The sequence below is a fragment of the Drosophila hydei genome, unplaced genomic scaffold (assembly GCF_003285905.1).
Source record: "Drosophila hydei strain 15085-1641.00,03,60 unplaced genomic scaffold, DhydRS2 tig00008128-arrow-arrow-pilon, whole genome shotgun sequence".
Lineage (NCBI taxonomy): Eukaryota > Metazoa > Arthropoda > Insecta > Diptera > Drosophilidae > Drosophila > Drosophila hydei.
The window spans coordinates 1,299,535-1,319,851 of NW_022045838.1; the positions used below are offsets into that span (position 1 = coordinate 1,299,535).

General features: G+C 42.6%; 2 protein-coding genes across 2 annotated transcripts in view; one reads left to right on the forward strand and one right to left on the reverse strand.

Moving 5' to 3' along the window:
* The first annotated feature begins 4,415 nt into the window (after window positions 1-4,415).
* On the forward strand, window positions 4,416-5,427 carry LOC111601581 (ubiquitin-conjugating enzyme E2 4-like). The gene is made up of 2 exons (XM_023318236.2): window positions 4,416-4,488; window positions 4,551-5,427. The coding sequence occupies exon 2, from the start codon at window positions 4,551-4,553 to the stop codon at window positions 5,175-5,177; it is 627 nt and encodes a 208-aa protein (XP_023174004.2). The 5' UTR covers window positions 4,416-4,488; the 3' UTR covers window positions 5,178-5,427.
* A 116-nt stretch (window positions 5,428-5,543) lies between these two features.
* Window positions 5,544-20,317, reverse strand: part of LOC111601580 (dendritic arbor reduction protein 1) — a 34,031-nt gene continuing 19,257 nt past the window's right edge. The window contains exons 2-6 of the mRNA XM_023318235.2: window positions 15,728-16,313; window positions 14,424-15,235; window positions 13,701-14,358; window positions 9,757-9,816; window positions 5,544-6,124 (exon numbers count right to left, since the gene is read on the reverse strand). Of these exons, the coding sequence (XP_023174003.2) occupies window positions 5,937-6,124; window positions 9,757-9,816; window positions 13,701-14,358; window positions 14,424-15,235; window positions 15,728-16,313 (2,304 nt within the window). The 3' untranslated portion in view covers window positions 5,544-5,936. The remainder of the gene's footprint in view (window positions 6,125-9,756; window positions 9,817-13,700; window positions 14,359-14,423; window positions 15,236-15,727; window positions 16,314-20,317) is intronic.

A 20,317-nucleotide genomic window follows, 5' to 3' on the forward strand; every position in this document is an offset into this window, starting at 1 on the left:
ATTTGTTAGACAGGAGCTTCTAATGAATTTTTAACACAGCTTAGCCTAATTATAATACTCTAGACTGTAATAGAGATTGATTTACGGATCATATTAATATATAAAAAATACTTATTTCGCTTGTCAACAAGATTTACTATAACTTAGCTTAGCTCACAAATATTTTCACAACCAAAATTTATTTATTTTCAAGTGTATTTCAACTTCGACTTTGTCTTAGTTCACTTTTCTCATACTTTTTTCTTACTTATTCAATTCTTTACCTATTTTTCGTTATAAAATTCTAACCATATCGTTTTCATTTTGATTTTGATTTAATTTACGGTTCTCGACTCGCTGCGGACACCTTGAATAATGTTTGCCTATTTATAAATATGAATTACGACTGTTGCTACAACAGATTAGAGCCGCGTATCCATTGGTCCGCACTGCATTTTTAATTGCTAATTAATTTACCCCAACTCACACACACACACCAAAAACAATAAGTTCAGCAGATAAGTAACTATTTTTTCAATTATACAAACACCTGGTTTCTACTCCAGTTTATTGTCGACATTTTTCATATTATAAATATAATTAAATTAAGCTTAAATACATATACCTGAGTGTGTGTGTGTGTGAAATGGTTAGCAGTCACTGCCATTGCGTGGGCGAGTTGACAAATGTTGAAAACTATCTCGGTCCTGCTTGCCAAGCTGCGATTCCGCATCCGACTCCAGCCTCAGCTTGAGCCGGTGTCTGTCGCTCAGTCGCCGTGGCTCACATTAAACAGCAATTAAGCTTAATTATAGTTGTCGCCGTTTTTAGTCAGCGTTGTTTATGTGCAGCGTGTATGCAAAGTAGTTGCTTGCAACACGCGTCCAACCGACCCGCCTCTTGGCGCTCACCCGCCCTCCACCGCCTTAGTTCATCGTGTTGTCTGGGCCAGTTAGCATTTGGCGAGAGGAGTTCCTGTTTACAGTTTTCAGTTTTCAGTTTTCAGTTTTTGGCTTTCGGCTGCGCCCCTCTGTCAGCCTGACAGGCGACACACACACACGAGACAACAACACACGATACGACACGGCCGCAACACGACACGACGAGTGCGTCCCCCCATTTGCTAATGGGCGCTTTTGTATGTTTCGGCTGGCTTAAAATGGATGAACCCGCTGCTGGCATCTATATGTATGTGTGGGTTAACCATGCAGCGCTAGCTGTGGGTGTTTTTTAAGCCACAGCTGGACGCAGTCTGCCAGCCAAGCATATAGCTAAGTCGCCTGCCTGCCTGAAAGTAAAAGTTGTTGCGGAAGCTTAAGAAGTTGGCCAAACAGTGAAATTTTAAACGACAAAAGAATATCTAAACAAAAGCTTAGGTTTACTTCCCTATAAATTATAACTGCATTCCATAGGATTATAGTAAGTTACTACTAGAGTATAGTCATCTCTATGCTCAATGTTTACTGCAGAGTTCACACGTTGCTTAACGCTCACTCGCCGCTCATATTCTACAGCTAGAGTTTGGAAAGGTAGGAATATATAAATATATTGTCACCATATGTTCTACATTTCCATAAAAGTTGTCTTTCAGTTGATTTGCCTCGCATATTCCATAGCTGAAGTCTAGATCGAAACGGATTCGCAACGGACAACGAGTTTTAATGAAGTCATACGAGCATGGGGAACGAATATGATTTATGTATATCAAGTCTATAAAAGAACAACAATACAACTAAACAGACACCCCATATGAAGGCCTAAAGTACCCTTAGGCTATTAGAATTATATTGCAATATAAGTTGGGTATGAGATATGAATGAGAATAAGAATGAGATATAAGCCGCAAGAGAGCATAGATGGAGTGACGAAAAGATAGAAAGAATGTAAGAGAGAGGGAGAGATGAAGAGAAAACGAGAGAGAGAGGAAAATATAGAGAAGGAAAGAGAGAGAGAGAGAGGAAACGAAAGATATAGAGAGAGAGAGAGATAGACAAATAGAAAAAGAGAGCTAGAAAAAGAGAGAGACACCCAAAAAGAAAAAAAGAGAAAGACCTATAGACAGAGTAGTACAAATAGAGAGATGGAGATAAAGAGAGGGAGAGAGATCAGTGTAGAGCGAAAGATACATACATATAAAGAGAGATGTATATAGTGACAGAGACAGCAAAAGATAGATCATTCAGAATGACAGAGAGAAAGAGATTAAAATATGCAGCTTTTGATATAAACGGAACTATATAACAATATGTTCTGTTTCAGCCATAAAGCTTGGGCTTAAATCAATAAAGATACAACCTACTCTCTTTATAATGGACTTTTAATACTCTAAGATTACCATTTCTATTAAGCCTTTAAGCTCTTAATTTGAATTATTATTGAATAACAAACTATATATTTATATAGACACATATATCAAATGATTCAATTCAATAACAATGATATATAAAATAATTAAAAATCCAAGATTACTTTTCATTGTCTTAGCTTCCAGCTGGATATGTAGATTGAATGTACACACACACACACATATTGTCTTCCTTGATCAGCGTTAAGCGTTCCACTGACATATTTACCAGATTGGCTTGGCATCGACACCCACGTGGAGATTGAATTGAATGTACGTATTTGTATGCACAATTTGGCTTTGTGTTTTGTTTTGCTTTAATGAGCAAATTAATTGAAATAATAAGCGAGATCTGTCGAGGAGCGCTGGCACACGCGATCTGACTGGAATCGCGCATTGATTTCATACGAAATTCTCCTTTGTTCCCACTCGACATTCAGGTGGGTGAGGGAGAGAGGAGAACCTTTGCATTTATCAATTTGTGGGGTCCTCATACCTACACGTACTCCACATGTGTCTTGCTCATGTATCTGTATCTTTGGCTGCGACTGCGACTGCAACTGCGACTGTGGCCGTGGCTGTGGCTGTAGCTGTGCGTTTTTATTACGTTTATCTAGCAATCTAAAGCCAATTTAATAAGCAGCTTGCCCGCAAAGTTGAGCTGTCAGTGGTAACATGATTAATCAGCGCAGAGCGCACAGACAATTGAAGATGCCCGACAGGGCCAGCGAGATGGCTGCAAGTTGCAGTGGAACAGAGATGGAGATGCTCTCTGTACTTGACGCCCACATAGGCAGCTTAAGCTGGGCAATGATGGATGCCAGGTCGAGGCATGTGGCGAGCGTTGAGTGGGCTTCACTCTCTTTGGGTTTAGTCAACGCAACTAACACGTGTCTCCCCTTCTGACAAATGAACTGGTTTACCACTAGACTCTCTCTCGCTCTCTTTCTCTCTGTCTATGCCAAGCTCATAAATAAATGAGCCTCATAAAAATCAAACGATTTATAATTTCAAATGGGCACACAACGACAACAATTTTATCGCCCCAATCAAAACAACATGACGCTACAAAATATGAAGAAAAAAAGAGTAGAAAATGAAATGCAGTCAACAATTGAAATTATTATTTGTATTTTTAAACAATTTTCAAGCAGACAACAACAACAACAAATGTCTCGCATTTGCTTGACATGTTTGTTTCGTGTACAAAATATTTTGATAATAATCACATTGGGCAAAACAACAAAAAGCAATTGAGTCTCTCCCCCATAGACACGGGGTCACTTATCGGCTTTGCATTCTCATCTAAATGAAATTATTGTCTCTTAGTTATGTGTGGCACATAAACTTTTCGATCATATATCTATATACTTTATATCGGTTCTTTAATAACCTAACTGTTCGCTGACGTGTGGAGTTTACCCAAAGCAACAATAGTTAGAGAAATTTTTGAAATTGAATTGAGTTGAATTGTCGTTGCGAGGCACGTACTGGGCAAATGTTAATAATCGTATAAAATGCAAGCGATTGCAGTAAATATCGAATACAAAAATTCCATTGCACATTGAATTGCTGATGGACTACAAAATGATTTCAATTCAGCCTGGCGACGACTTTGAAGGGCATCTAGAGTTGGTTTAGTTATATACTTATTTTATACTCTAAGCTTAGGTAAGACAGCTAAGCTTGGGGTAAACTAACTAATTATCTATCTAGCTATTGCTAGCAAAAGAATTTTCACTGATGTAGTATAGCTAAGACATAACATAACTACTTAGATCTAGCCAAAGCTCTGTTCCTTTAATATAGTTGAATATTTTCTATTAAGGGTTTGTTGCTGGCACTATTTTGAGAATCAAAACTATTTTCGCAGAATATTTTATAAAAGTTGTGCAAGTAACTGAGCTTAGATACGAAAGTAATTTACAGCATTCTTACACCAATATAGACAATCATAAATATTCCCAATTTAACAATATTTTTATAGCAAGCGCACAAAGGAAGAATGAACATAGTTAGCGCGACAAATAGTATATAATAAAATGTTTTCAAATCAAGGCAAGCCTTGAAATTCATGTGATGTTTGCTCAAACAAAACTGAGCAGCAAAATTCATTTAAGCCACAAGCCTAACAGAAGTCGGCCGCCTTAAGAATCTTTGCTAAAGTTAGTAGTTCAAAGTCAATTATTTGATTTAAGTTTTAATAACTTTTTTTATACATGCTTAGATGTTTTCCATTTCACGTGACGAGCGCCAGCCCCGGCAAGGTGCAAATGTGGCACAACTGGTTGAGCATGAGCCACAACCACAACCACAGCCAGCTGCCGAAGGGTCTCGGCACACGGCAGACGCCTCCCAGCAGGCTCGACGTCAGCGCATCTATGGACATTTGCTGCGCAACGGAATGACGCAACGTCGCCTGAGCCAGGAGATGGCCGAGTTCAAGCGCAATCCCATAGAGGGCTGCGTGGTAAACTTCTTGAACAACGATCTATTCGAGTGGGTTGCCTCGCTGCAGGGGCCGCTGGGCACGCCGTATGAGGGCGGCCTCTTCCACATGCACATCACCTTTCCGCGCGATTATCCGTTCAGTGCGCCGAACTTGAAGTTCGTCACCAAGATTTACCATTGCAACGTGCACGCGGATCACATCTGCGTGGAGAATTGGTCGCCGATCATGACGCTGGGCAAGCTCTTGGTCTCGGTGCTCACTCTGATGGTGTCGCCCAATCTGCGGGATCCCATGAATCCGGCAATCGCCAAGCTGTATGTCAATCATCGCGGCGAGCACGACAGCATCGTGCGCGACTGGACCAAGCGTTTCGCCATGAAGCTCGCCGAATCGGAAGAATAATGCGACATTGTGTGGTTTTTCAAAAACATTTTATTATTTGATGTTGTTGTGCCAGCACTTTTTGGTGTTTAGAAACGATATAGAGACACATAATACGCTAGCTACAAATACATATACATATGGAGCACACGGAGACGTGCGCGTCGAGTTTATAGAGACTACGAGTACACTAAACATAATGTTTATGGCTAATGGGTAAACTATACAGAAACTAGGCGACAATGACACGTGGCGATAATGTTCTCCTACAACTTAGCATTGATTTAATGTTAAATATACCTATGTATATGTATAGGATCTATATATGAATAAATATATACTATATGCACTTTGATACACGGGACTCCGCTGCAGTTGCCGGGAGTGGAGAAGGGAGGGAGGGGAAAGTATTGAATGCGTTTGTGTAGGCTATACGAGTTAACATTAGTTAGGATCGTGCTTAGATTTAAGATTTGCATTAATATGTAGTTAAGCAGGTGGAAATTTCATTTACTTAGCATTAAACTTGAGTTATGCAAAGCGCGCTAAGCACTCGAGGCGGGCGAGCGAGAGCTGTCTCTTGCTCTCCCTTGAGTGCGAAAAGCTTTTATTATATATTCAGGTTTCGAATTATTTAATAGTAACACCATTTACTAAACGAATTTCTCTTTATGCATTATTACTTTGTAGCTTAACTAAAGTCCTTTGGATTGTGATATAGTTGAATTTGTAGACAGGGCGAGAGAGAGAGAGGGAGGAATAGACGGCGCGCTCTCTCCCTCACTTGTTCTTCGGCAGGTGTCGCTTCATGTGCAGGGCCAGGTGATCGCTTCGCGCGAAGCTGCGCTCGCAGACGATGCACTTGAAGGGCTTGGCGCCGGTGTGTTTGCGATAGTGTCTTGTCAACTCGTCGGAGCGTGCGAAGCGCCATTCGCACTCGGGCCACTGACAAGTATATGGCTTTTCACCTGCAAAGAAGAAGAAGAAGAAGAAGAAGAGGTAGTTAGCAACGATTTTGAATTGACAAATGAAATGACAAGTGACTTGGAGAAGTATGTCAGCAGCGAGCTTCTTGTCTCGCCTGCTGCTTGTATGCGCAAATTAACATTTTCATTGGGTTTTCATGTTAGTTTGAGAACAACTACAACACTACAACAACAACAACAGTAACAACAACAACAGTCAAACAGCAGCTGGTAAGTCAATTCGCAGTTCGAGTCACTCAGAGTCGCGTATTTTATGATTTGGATTTTTAACTCTGGCACACGACTTGCTGCTGCTGACGATGGCCCAACAACAGCAACAATAACAAGAGACAACACGACGACATTTTGCAAGTTAGAAAACGAAAATGCGAGCGACCGGCCGGTGCCCAAATGTTTTGTTGGCTCCGCTGCTCTATGACTAATTCGCTTCGAGCTGGCAGCGGGTCGAGTCGAGTCGCGTCGAGTTGTGCCGGCTGTGCTTTGAGCATTACAACTCAACATCAACATCAACATAAACATAAACATTCGTGTTCGAATTGAAATTGAATGAAATAATTATTGCGCTGCTTTAAATTTCGTGAACTTGACATTTTATGGCATTATTCAGACTTTGTCCCGAACTGTCCAAGCTTAACCAAGACCAAGTGTAGCGAATGTGGCCTGCCAATTCGATATGCATTGCTCACAATAATCAAAATTCGCTTTGCAAGTAGTTAAATTTTGCAATTCGAGTCAACAATTCTCTGATTCTCCGGCAACAGCTACAGCTTCACACTTTGCTCGCATAACTCGCACTTCTAAGCTCAGCTAAGCTGCTGAAACCCTTTTCGATAGGCACAATAATTATTGCTGGGGCTGCTGTCGTTGTTGCTGTTGTTTTTTACAGCGTTTTCAGCTGAAAATGCCTCTTCAGCCTCGAGAAGTGGCACTCAGCTGACACTTTTGTGGGATTTGGGAATAGAGAAACTCAATATGAGCGACTGACTCGTGGCGTGACTTATTGGTTTATTTGGATCTCTTTTAATGAATTTAAGTGCCTCGAGATGACTGAACACAATCAAAAAATTTACCTATCGACACTTGCCATCCCCTCTCTCCCCACTCTCTCTCTCTCCTTCTGTCTCTATCTCTCTGTCCATGTAAGAAGCTTTGCTTGGTTTTACGTACGTAAAAAAACATTGATAAATGGCTGCTGGGTGAGTCATGTGGCACGGCAACTGCCCAAACAGAATCTCGTAAACAGCAACAACAACAATAACAACAATAACAACAAATACAGATCGCGCACTCGTGGGAATATCATTTGGCAATGGCAAAAAAATTGAAATCGCTCGTAACTAAAACAAAGATCAGCATCGAGCCGGAGCCAGGGGCCTGGACCCAGGCCCAGGCCGAACAAACAACAAACAAAGTTATGTAAATTTAGTTTTGTAATGTGCGATGAACGCAATGCGATAAAGCCGACGAAATTACTTCATAATTTTAACGTATAGCGCGATAAGCGCAACATGCAACTAACTATAGATACACATAAATATATATATATATATATATCCATACAGAGTCGAGCCGATTCGAATATAAATTAAGGCAGCGGCTCGCTGAAACTAGCTAGAAGACAAGTCTAGCCGCAGGCCGGCGGGCTGGGCAACTGCTTCCCTCGCCGGGGCATAAAAATCAAACTAATTTATGGCAACGCGAACATATTAGCAAACAAATCAGTACAAAATAAGCCCAGCCGGTGGGCAAACACAGCGTCCAGTCTTCCAGTGTCTTACAGTCGCCCAGTTCCAGGTAGATATGTAAAATTTATGCGTTCGCTCGTTGCATAAAGATTAGTTACCAGCTGATTTTCTAATCGCCGCGTCGCCGATAAAGACAAAAAGCCCAAATAAAAACGACAAATTTACGAGCGAACAACAAAAGACTTAGGCAACGAACTTGCCCAAGAAGTCGCATGCAAAAAGCCAAGTGTCCAGCCTTGGCACTTGAGCTGCAGCCCAGCTAATCAGCTAAGACAACACTCAACTTGGGGTCTGGCGCCACGAGATGCCGCAGCTTCAAAATTGCATGAAAAATGCGACTGTGCAAGGCTGGCTGTGTGTGTGTGTGTGTTAGTGTGTTTGTGGCTGGGCGTGTGACGACGTTAACTAAGTCAAAAGCCAAACAAACGGACAGCCATCAGACGGTAGCCACAAATGGTGGCTGCCACTCGAAAAGTGCTGCCAAATTGCTGGCCAAGAGATTTGAGCCAAATGGCCAAAGACGTGGCCATTAGGCCATTGATTCGTATGGCATTCATTCGTGCTGGCCCACAGGCGGGCGTCAGGCAATTAAATCTGTTAACCAGATCTATAGCTGCCATTGACGTGGCTTACATAAGCAAATCCAGCTGAAGGGTGAGGCAAAGGCGATGATAGAGCGGCAGAGAGAGTGGATGAAAGTATGTGAATGGGAGTTAGCTACATGTTTTATAGTTGGCATATGATTAATTAATCGGGAAGGTAAGAATTTCAAATGGATTTAGGTTAACTAAAAGTCTTTTAGACTTGCTCTATCTGAGTCGCTTAATATATCAATATATATATATACATAAACTTACTTTTACGATAAAAATAAAGTATATATAATGAACAAAAAAGCAATTTTCATATATCTCGAAATGACTTTGAAACTCTTTAGCCTTATATAAACTTCAGTTGTTGAGAATTTACAGCTTCACCTTGACTCTGAGTACTTGTCGTCGGGCTTATCAAATGTGCTGTGCTGCGTTGTGTTGTGTTTCTTTAGCGGGGCGTTAAGTTTATCAGTTAAGTGAAAATCAGCGCAACGCGCAACAAAAAATCATAATAATAAAAATGTTTTTTAGTGCAGCGCATAAATCAGCTGGTCATGTGCGATTAATAAAAATTAAAACAGCGAAGGAGATCTGCGGTCGGGATTTTGAGACGCTTTTGGTTTGGGGCTGGGTCGAGAGTTGAAAGTCGCGAATGAGGGGCATAAAACGTGTGGCCCATAAAACGCTGAGGCAGGTGATCAGCCGGCAACGACCCACCAAACAGATACTCTACAGTTGGACAAAAAAAAAAATACACAAAAATAACGTCAAGTGTAATCTGAGCAAGAAGGAAATGCAGGCCAAACGTGCGCCCAGCTGATGGCGTTGGCGATTGGCGATTGTTGATGTTGTTGATGTTGCAACTGACCACAAAAAAACCAACCGTAGAAATCACGATTTCTGCGGTTGCTGCACCGAAATTGAAAAACAAAAAACTCAGAGCGAGCCGCTCCGAGCTCTTGGCAAATTATGTGCTGGCAACTACAAATATGAGCGCGCGAATTAATCAAAAGCCTTTTTTCCGCCGCTCGGTTGCTCAACGATGCCAAAATAAAGCGCGGCACAGCTGCTACGCCGCTCAACCCCCCAGCATTGGCTCATCGTCTGCTGGCTGCTGGTGCTTTAGTAATAAGCCACAGACCTACGCCTACAACGGATGCGGAGCAGCCAATGTGTATGACAGCGGACAAGCCTGGCGGCGCCTCATAACTAACTAATGCCAGGTGCTGCCTTGGCAATTGCCAACTGGGCGGTGGGTGGATCCATAACCACTTACCCGTGTGTATCCTTTGATGCGCCTTCAAATGCGAGCTCTTCGTATAGACCTTGGAACAGCCTGCAAAAAAAAAGAAAGTTTGTTGCATAAGCAGAGGAAAACAACGAGGAAATTTATATTATTATAATCTTTAAGAAGTGGGAGATGAAAGTAAGATAACTGATATCTATGATATATGAGAGATATGTGTGGACATATATATTGCTATAAGCTATAAGGAGTGGGCTAAGGAGATATATTATATCCATGATATAAGCGAGATTTGTGTATAAGGAGTGGACAATAAGCTGATATTTGCTATCTCTCATTACTTTAAGCTATAAAGAGTGGGCAGCCAGAATAAAATGTGCTGAAAGTTGGGAGTGGCTCAAGCAAAGCTTGATAGGAAAGATGATTAGCTAACTGTATAGACAGTGTGAAATGCAATCAAAAGTAGATTCAGCTGCTATAGATTCACATGGATTTTAAAGGCTTTTATCTTGAACTTGTGTTTCTAGTCGCCTCTTTTTGTCTATTGACATCTCACTTCTGCTTGGCATCTGCGAACTATATCTCACTCTCAAAAAGTGATAAATTTAGGATGCAAGAACTGAGAGGCCAAGACTCAAACTCACTTGGATAACACCTCTGCACAATGCTCAGCCTCACACAACAGAAGTGGGGAACTTACCTAAACAGACTCTGCTATTACACAATATCACATCATTTTATATTATATATTATAATATATAATATCAGATAAAATATCTAAAAACTTGGTATCACTCTTGACAGAAGGCTGACTTTTAAAGCGCACATAAGTCAAGTAACCTCAAAATGCAAAAGCAAGCTAAAAACCCTCGACTGGATGCTGAGAGCTTCAAGCAAGTTGTCTTACAGCAGCAAGGCCGCCATCTACAAGGCAATAGTTGTCCCAACCTTCGTATATGGTATCTCTCTATGGGGCTCCTCGGCGAAGACTACAAGGAACAAAATTCAGACCCTGCAGAATAAAGCACTACGCAGATGGACTGGAGCCAGCTGGTTTGTAAGAAACTCAGTCTTACATAGGGATTTAGCAATTCCCACAGTTGCTGAACTCATTGGGCGACACAGTTCAAGATACGCGGACAGACTTGCAGCGCATCCTAACCATCTCGCAAGCAACCTGGCTATAAACAACAATAGGCGAAGACTGAAGAGATTGCATCCTCTAGACAATATTAGAACTAATTAAGATAGTAGCTACAAGTGCAGAATAATTGGCATATCTGCCCTCCCATTAGTTAAGGTTTAGAGCTAAATGCGCTATAGAGTCTAAGACAATAAGCTGCAACAAAATAAAGAAATAAAAACGAAAAAAAAAAAAAAAAAAAAAATATCTAAAAAGCTTTCCTTTCTCATGTTACTCCAAAACACACACTTAACAACTTCCCAACTAAAACTCCTATTTTATAACATAAATGATTGACCTTGTGCACAAGCAACGCTCTGCTAAATGTCTCACAGTTAAGTAAATATTAATTTAAAAATACATTATTATTTGATATATTTTATGAATGGCTTGTTAGGTAGAGCCATAAGTCGAAGAGCTGTTTAAATCAAAGCAGCTTCAACAAGGCATCTGCTATGATCTTGGCCATTAAATTAACAGCTAGCTCAATAGATGTTAACAATTTTAAGCACTTCATATGTGTTGGCGAGTCGGCCAACTTGTTGGCCAATTGAATGGGCCATTTATCTGAGAGCAGCCAGCACACAGAGAGACGAAAAATCTTGATAAGATGACTATGAGAAAAGAGGCAATTGCAAAGTGCAGCGGAGGCTGTGAGTTGCAACTGCAACTGTGGTTGCTGTAGCTGCAGCTCTGCAGTCAGTGGGTCAGTGGGCGTCGCTACAATCGAGCCTTTAATTAAGCCCGTGCAGCTGTAGTTGGATGTTGCTGCTGCTGCTGTTGCTGTTGCTGGTGAAAGTTGCACAAGATTCACTTGTGCACAGCATGAGACATTTATGTGGCACTTAAAAGGATGCTTAGAGATCCCAGCACGTTCGCTCTAATTGAAAGCTGAGTACAACGTGACGCGCATATTGAAAAGACAATGCCCAAATAGCCTGGCTAAAAATACGGCGGCAAGCACGAGTAAGCCACCGTACGACAAACATGGCCAGAGCGAATTGATAGCTAAAAAGCGAGTCAAGAATGTTGCGTCGACGCCAAGCAACAAGCGCAACAACAACGATGACAGTTAGACGCGTGATTGGCTGCGACTGCAAACGTTACGAGAATTGTTGCCCCAGCCAGAGCGAACTACTGCAGACATAACTCACTTTGCCAGTTGCAATCTCCCAGAGTTCGCAGAGTTGCAGAGTTACAGAGTTGCGGACGTGTGGAGACTCGACTCTGAGAGTCTCTTGATGCGTGCGTTTATGGCATAATAACTTCATTTGGACAGCATTTTTGTAGCCTAGCCTGAGCTTTAAGCCACACAAATATTTGAGCTCGGTACGCGCTTTTTGTCTAAAAATGGCCACGGCAAACGTGTCAGACAATTGTCAATTATTTATTAGTGGCAACGCACGTAGCTAGCGACGCCAACAGCAGACGGGCAGACGGACAGACGGACTGAGAGACAGACTGACGAACCATCATTTTGGCTAGACAACGTCGCATTTAACTTGGGGTTAAGTGTTTTTCGCTACCCTCGCAGCGAACGAACCCGTTAAAAGCTAATGGACTGATCGTCTCGAAATTGTAAAATGTTTTTGATTGAGCGTTAAGACTTTTTTTGGGCTGATCTTCGATTGATCGTATATCTTTGCCAGATCTTTAATTGATCTTCAAATATTGATTGGTCTTTAAATCTTTCTTCTTTGTTCTGCTGAAGTTGAATGGCAAATGATCGCAGCTGATCTTCAAATATCTTTGTGATCTATCATTGCTATGGCTGTACTCAATTTGAATTAAAGCTAACACGAGCTTATAATTCGTAACTCTCACTCTTATGTGATCACTAATGCTCCCCTTTCTGATAGTTCCAAACTTTGTTTTTAATTGACTATATACTAAATTCTTCGATGTTCTTATGAGATCTTCTGCTATCTTCTCAGTGTAATCCTCTGTTGAGCCTCATATCGTCTTCAAGCTCACTTTTTTTAGTAATTCGTGAGCTGATTATCAATTAAGAACATATTCATACGCTGCGATCCTCACTTGAGCTGCAGCTTCTTCAGCTCGCTAACAACTCTATAAGCGATCGTATTGTATCTTCTTCTACTATATCCTATCCCAAGCTCAAGCTGAACTGTTCCTCACTTTATCTTCTGCTTCATCAACTAGCTAACATCTCTTTACTAGATACAGTACTTCATCTGTTGCTACACCCAATCCCTAGCTGATCCTTCCTTAGTGCATTTATACCATCTCCATCTCCATCTCCATCAATTGCCCTCTAGCTACTTCTTCAATTAGACTCCACTGCCAGCCAGCTAACTGTTCGGCACAAGGTCCTCAAGCTGACATTGAAATGCAATGCAATGAGATGAAAGAGAGACTCTTACATAAATACGACGCTGGCTAATTGGAATTACAAAAGAGGCATTAGAAAAAGCGCCACAACAACTGTCAATAGGCACAGCGGGCGACAGCTAAGACGGAAAGATAATAAATAAATGTATAGATAAATGGAGAATAAATAAATAAATGGCGATTGGCTCTACGCCTGGCGCATGCGCAATGAGTGCCGTCCAAATAGCTAAATGTGTAACTGAAGACTGGGCGAGGGCTGCGGCTGAGGCGGAAGCAGAGGCAGAGGTCGCACTTTGCTACAAAAAGTGTCGCAAAGCGCGCTAAATGATAAACGAGTCGCGCATGCAGCGCATCTCAAGCAGAGGCTGTTGAATCTGAATGGCAATTGGAATTGGAACTGGAATTGGAATGGGAATTGGCATCTGCGTATTGCACTCACCCACAAAATCACAGTGATGGATGCGACGCTTCTCCAGCTCCGGATTGTTGCGTCGATTGTAGCGCACCGTTCGCACGCTCATCAGGCTAGCTATGTGCGCCGGCGTTCCGGGCTGATGATGCGCATGCCGGCCGCGACGACCGCTGCTTGATGGTGGTGGCGGCGGCGGCGGTGGCGCTGGCTGCTGGACGATGGCGGCATTAGCGGGCGTTAGTGTTGTGAGCGTGGTGGGCGTGGCAGCGCCAAGCAGCTGCAACGTGGGCGGCGGATTCACCAGGCTGGGGCAAAGGCCAGCCAAGCCATGGCCCTGCTGATAGGGCGGCGGCGGCGTGCTGCGTCTCTGTGCCTGAGCAACAGCAGCGGCAGCGGCTACCATGGAGGCGCCTGGACTGCCGGGATCTGAGCTGGGCGGTGTTAGTGGTGGCACGAACATGTGACGCGTCGAGCCGGAGCCCGTGGAGGAGGCACTGCCCGAGGAGGAAGCGGACGTGGCGGAGGGCGTGCTGGGCGCGGCTGGCGGACAGAGCTGCAACTGTTGCTGCTGCTGCTGCTGCTGTTGATGCTGCTGCAGCACATGTTGAGCTGTGGGCGTGGCAGTGGTAGGTGACGCTGTGGCAACAGCTGATGACGGGTGTATTTGGTATTTGGTGTGAAAGGTCTAAAGACAAAAGGAAATCAAAATAGAAAGCTGTGTGTGAGAGCAACAATTGCTGCAATTCTCACCTGACTGCTATGCCAGCTATAGCCGTAGCTGCTGTTGTTGTTGTTGTTGCTGCTGTTGCCGCCAGAGCTGCTGGTGGCAACGCTGCTGGTGGTGCCACCAGAAGCACTGTTGTTGCTGCTGCTACTGTTTAGATATGCAGCGCCTGATGCGCTGTTCAGCTGAGATGCGTATTGTTGCTGATAGGAGGCAGAGTTGTTGTTGTCGCCGGCTGACTGCTTGGGACTGTTGCTGCCACTGTGAAGATGCTGCTGATGCTGCTGCTGTTGTTGCTGCTGTTGCTGCTGTTGCTGCTGTTGCTGCAGCTGCAGCTCAACAACTTCAGCAGCGGGTGGCAGCCCGGACAGCGAGAGGCTGGGATGATGCTGGTACAAGTGTTGCTGCTGTTGCTGATAATGTTGCTGATAGTGTTGCTGATGTTGTTGCTGCTGCTGCTGGTGTTGTTGCTGCTGGTGTTGTTGCTGATGGTATTGCTGCTGCTGCTGTTGTTGTTGCTGCTGCTGCTGCTGCTGTTGTCGCTGCTGCTTTTCAGTTTTAATCTCCATGGGACTGAGCATTGGTGTCGAGAAAGTTTCGAGCAGTGTTTCATCTATTGCTTCCATTTTGACCTGTGGCAGCAACTGTTGCTGCTGCTGCTGTGTCGCCTGATTCGCAGCCGCATTCTCACTGCCATTGGCCACTGTACTGGCGCTCAGCATGAGCGCATTCTCCGGATCGATATTCTGTATTGAGGTGGTAATATCGTCCCAGAGCGCGGGTCGCTGATACGGATCATCCAGTGGATCGCCGAAGAGAGCCTCTTTGTTTTTGGTTTCTATATAGGTGTATAGGTGTATAAGTGTGTGTGTGTTTGTGTGGTGGGGTAAAGGAATTCGCTTTATAATCAAACTGCTAATGCCTTATGCAAATGCTCGTTCAAACAGGGAATTATTAATGCAAACAAAGAAATCTCGCATATGCATGAAATTTATAAACAACCGTTCGTTCGATTTGTTTGGCTATATTTAGCCAAGACTTTGGCCTGGCCACAACTCTCACTTGTATTATCATACAACTCACTCGCCTATCAACAATGTCGCCATTCCTACTGTAGCGCATTCTCAGTTCGTTGTGGCTTGGAGCGTCTGCCTTGGTTTAGGCTCAAGTTTCACAATTTGCGTTTCGGAAACGCAACTATGAATCAAAACACTACGAAACTACGAACACGTTGTCGCGTCTCGTTTTGCTATTGACTTGCGAGATTTCTCCATGCGTGTAATAATTGTGTGCCCCAGCATCTTCCCCCCCTCTTCCTCTCTCTACTTACCATATAGATACTCCTTCTCGCTGCCTGATGTTGCTGTTGTGTTGCCCGCTCCGGCGCCCGCTCCGTAGCCCAGTGCCACATCGTAGGGCGCTTCGTCGTAGAGCGGGGCACATCCATAGGCGGAATTTGAGTTGGAGTTGGGCGAGCCGGCGGGTTGTTGTTGCTGTTGCTGCTGATGGCTCTGGTCGCTGGCATAGCTGGAGGCAGCCAAGTGCCAGGCATCTAAGGCGGCTGCACCACTCTCCCCACTCTGCAGACTGTGGTGCAGATGATGCTGTTGATGATGATGTTGGTGGTGGTGGTGCGCATGCGCATGCGTATGCGTATGGTGGTGCGAGTGCAGGTGATGATGGTGAAGCTGATGGTGGTGATGATGCTGTGCTGCTGCTGAGCTGTTGCTGTTCGCTGTTTGGCTGCTGCTGCCGTTGCTATTACTATTGCTGCTGTTGTTGTTGTTGTTGTTGTTGTTCGTGTTGTTGTTATTGTTGGAGGCAGCAGCAGCAGCGAGCACTTCTAGTTCCACATCAGCCGGCTCAATCTTGTGCAGGCGTCCCATCAGCTCGTGCCGATAATCCAGTTCCGGGGACTGCAAACAGATTCGAGAAAGAAGAAGAGTTAGTTTTAGTATAAATATTTCGTTATACAGCCAGCTGTGGTGGAGTGGTGGCGTGGCGGAGTCTTCATAAATTTTGATTAAATTTTTATCGCTGGCCAAACACTTTGGGCCAACATCTTTGGGCTGCCACTTTTCGCTTATCTTTATTTCGGCTGTTGTCTTTTCTTTATTTTTATGGCGCGCATCGCTTTTTGTGTGGCCCGTTTTCAATTTAGTTTTCGTCTTCCAATTTTATTTCATTTCGTTTGTTTTGCATTCGAATTTGTGTTTCTAGATTTCTTTGGGCTGCTCGAAATGCTTAAAAGGGTATTATGTTACTGTGCAGTAGGAAACATCTGCTGGCCTATAAGTTATAGATATGGTAAGAGAGCTGTAGATAGCCGAGATATATCTGTGCTAGATATACACCTATATCTATTTGATCTTCAGCTGCGAAGTCTTCGAAGTCAAGTGACTTTAGTCAAGGTATCTAGCAGTGCCAACAATGTCCCGTTTGTTAGCCTGCTTTTATTGTTGTGCACTTAAATGTGCAAACGCCTGCCGGAATGCAAGTTCGTTGCCTAAGTCTTTCGAATGCACAAGCTTAATTTATGCTATTTCAGCTATATCTTTCTCTCTCGCTCTATATATATAGACATATGTGAACAGTGGAGTGGGAAGTTGGCAATGCGAGCGCTTGACAACTGATTATATGTCGATTAGTGCCTAGGCAAGGCTGCTGCCGTCAAATGGCAATTAGATTAATTAAGAAAAGTTCTATAAGAGGCCCAGATTAGATGTATATATAAAGTGTCTACATGATGTGTTAACCTTATGAGACTTTTGCCTACATCGGTTCGTAGTCTCGTTGTGCGTTCTTTCCGTTCGTTTCTATTTGAATTTGTTTATTTTTAGTCTTCAATAGTTTTGTCACCTTTGGGGCTGTCAGATATTTATGGACAGCTTTTTACTGGCCAAGACAACAGGGTTTGGGCAGCTAATTTATGGCAACACTTAACGTTGTTTAGGCACACATAATAATCATTTGGCAAATTAGAGAAACTTTTTTCCCCGCTTTTCACATGCAAATGACGCAGGGGCTGGCAATATATCACAGAGAGTTGAGAGTTGACTCTTGATTGGAGCTAGCTAAAAAGCCAAGCTGAAACTGAAATCTGACTCAATTCGAGAAATGCCCAACACTGACTCACACACTCGCACAACAACCCACCAACGTAGTTCGTTTCTTTTTATGAGCTGAAAATTTACGAGCGTGGCAAATTATTTTGCCGCAATATTTTTGCCAAGCATTTTTCATTTTATTGGCTGCGGTTGATTTCGTTGTTGTTTGCATTTTTTTCGGCTTTATTTTTTGTTTTTTTTGTTTTTTATTTATGTTTGCATGTACGCCGACACATAAACGAGAGTATTTGGAACGGTACTTGAAAAATGTTTGGTCGACTCTGAGGTCAACGTGGCGTGTGATAATTTTAATAGATTTCGCTTTGCGAATATGAGTAATATTTTTGGTAGGTGGCAGAGCGGGGGAGGGGGAGGGGAGAGACAGGGGCAGGCTATGAAGACTGGCAGCTTTTCCTAGCGGGCATTTCCACGAATTGAATTCGATTTTTCCAGCTTGCCTAGGCCAGAAGCGTGGGCCGCATTTAGTGCGCTTCACACGCAAATGACCTCATCAAAATGCGTAACGCATCGCCCCGAAGCGTCGCGGAATCTTTAAGTGGCCTCGGCCCGGTGGCTCGTTGGCTCGGTGGACTTTGGCGGAGGCAGCGTTAGCAACTGCACAACGGTACTACAGGCCAGGCAGCAGCAGCAGCGGCGGCAGCAGCGGCAGCAGCAAGCTGTCTGCCACAGTCGCAGTCTGACATATTGACAACAAGAATAAGAAGAAGCAGCAGAAAGACGAACCTGTTCTTTTGGGCTTTCGCTTTGGCCAACTTATTCCGTATGCCTAGTGAAATTATGTGCAGGTAATTTTTTATTTTTTTCTTATTTTTTATATATATTTTATAATTTTTTTTTTATAATTTCTTATACGCGCGTACGCCAAGTTATTTTCTCGATATTAAAATGCCGTTGCCAGCAATCGGCAATCGGCGATAAATGGGCATTACGCACTCGAAACGAAAAGGTAAAAAAGCCATTTGCATAAATTGAGCAATTGGAGGAAGCGCGCGCTCAGCTTGTACCGTATTCTCAAATTCTCTTAGCCAAGCTAATGCTTTATTGATATTGTTTTGGCCCATTTGCCGAGGTGACTGTATAATATTTATGACTTATTATTTAATTGCTATTTTGTGTTAATTTTTATAAAGGAATTTGTTTTGTTTACTGCTGGAGTTGGCTTCTATACAAAGTGTTTAAATACAACAAAGGAGCTAATATGGCCTCATAGACTGTCTGTCTAGCTGTGTAGAGTGGGTCTTTCCTGAGGGCTATTGAGACGCCTTTTTATTGCAGTTATTAAACTTATTTATGCTTAATCAGACTCATCATATAGCTGCCATAGAAATATGGTATATATTTCTAATCAAATTAAATAATGACAATTTCCGTAGCAGAAGTCTCTGTATCAAAAATATATATAATATATAGAGTCAACCAAGCTTTCATATGTGCCTTTTCAGTGGTTTTTCAGGGCATAAAATTACATTTTTTATTTGAAAAATGCAAAGCCATTGCCAAGGCAGCTTAGAGACTGCCCCAATATCTGCTGTAAAACCAATCAAATATAATAACTATAAGTGAATGCCCATATCTATAAACTGCGACCCAGTGACGCTATCAATCAACTCTTGTGCTTTTCACACACTCCTAATTGCCTGAGTAGAACCTGAAGCACTTGCAATTTGTTTATGATTTGTATAGAAATAGAATAAGAAATGAAATTATTTATAGCGGCACTTGAGTTTTTTATATGCCCTATAAATAGTTGTGGCTTTGTTTATCTAGACACTTGGAGTGTGGGCGTCCATTTCTAATATTTATTCAGCATTCCTGCGAGGCATTTAGTCATTGAATTTATTATTTCCCGTAGCTCTGAAGCTTTTGTCATTTTCGTGTTTGTTTATGGGTTGTTTGTTGGCCGAGCTGCTTGGCATAGTGGCGACCCCATAGAGCATCGTCAGCTGGCCGACATTTACGACCAGCTTTATGCGCAGCTGTCAAAAATCGAAAACCAAAAACCAAATTTGAAAATGGCCAATTTTATGGCTCAATATAGAGTCCGCGGCCACAGTCGGAGTCTATTGTAACAGCGAATGTGTAGTAAAAAGGCAACAACAACAATTCACAATAACAATGAGAGAAGAAGAGAATATCAAGTTGGCAATTTGACATCTTTTTTACTCATTTTGGCATATTGATAGCTGTTAATAGAGCCGCGCGTCTTTGGCCAAATTGAAAAGAAATGTTGGCCAAAACGAGCAGCTCTTTAAAATGCAAAGCAACGACGACTGATAGCGGGCGGAGAGAGGGAGAGCGGGCAGTTGGGGTAGCTGTATAATAAAAGCAGCAACAACAACAACAACAACATTAATGGTACATAAAATTTATTAATTTTTATAGACATTATTTTTATTTGTTGCTTGTTTCACATTTTGAGTAAGTTTTTTTTTTTAGCTTTTTTTGGCTTTTTTTTTTTGATTTATTTATGAGGCTGGGAAGAGTATATTGGCTTTAGGCAATAGAGATAATATATCTTATAGAAGTTCTCTTGGTGCGTGACTACTCGGGCTTAACTTTAACTCTTGCAACATAAGCTATGCTTGAATAGCTGCATGCATAGACTCTTGGAATATAGCATATTCTTAGTGTATGTATTATATATATCTGTGGCTTATATATCTAGATTAAATGCATATAAAGTATCAAATGCACATAGCTATGCCCATTAGAGGTGTGGATAAGCAAAAACAGTTCTACAACTGAAGTCTAAATTGAGCTAAAGCCTGTTAACTTGCTCTATAAATAGACTT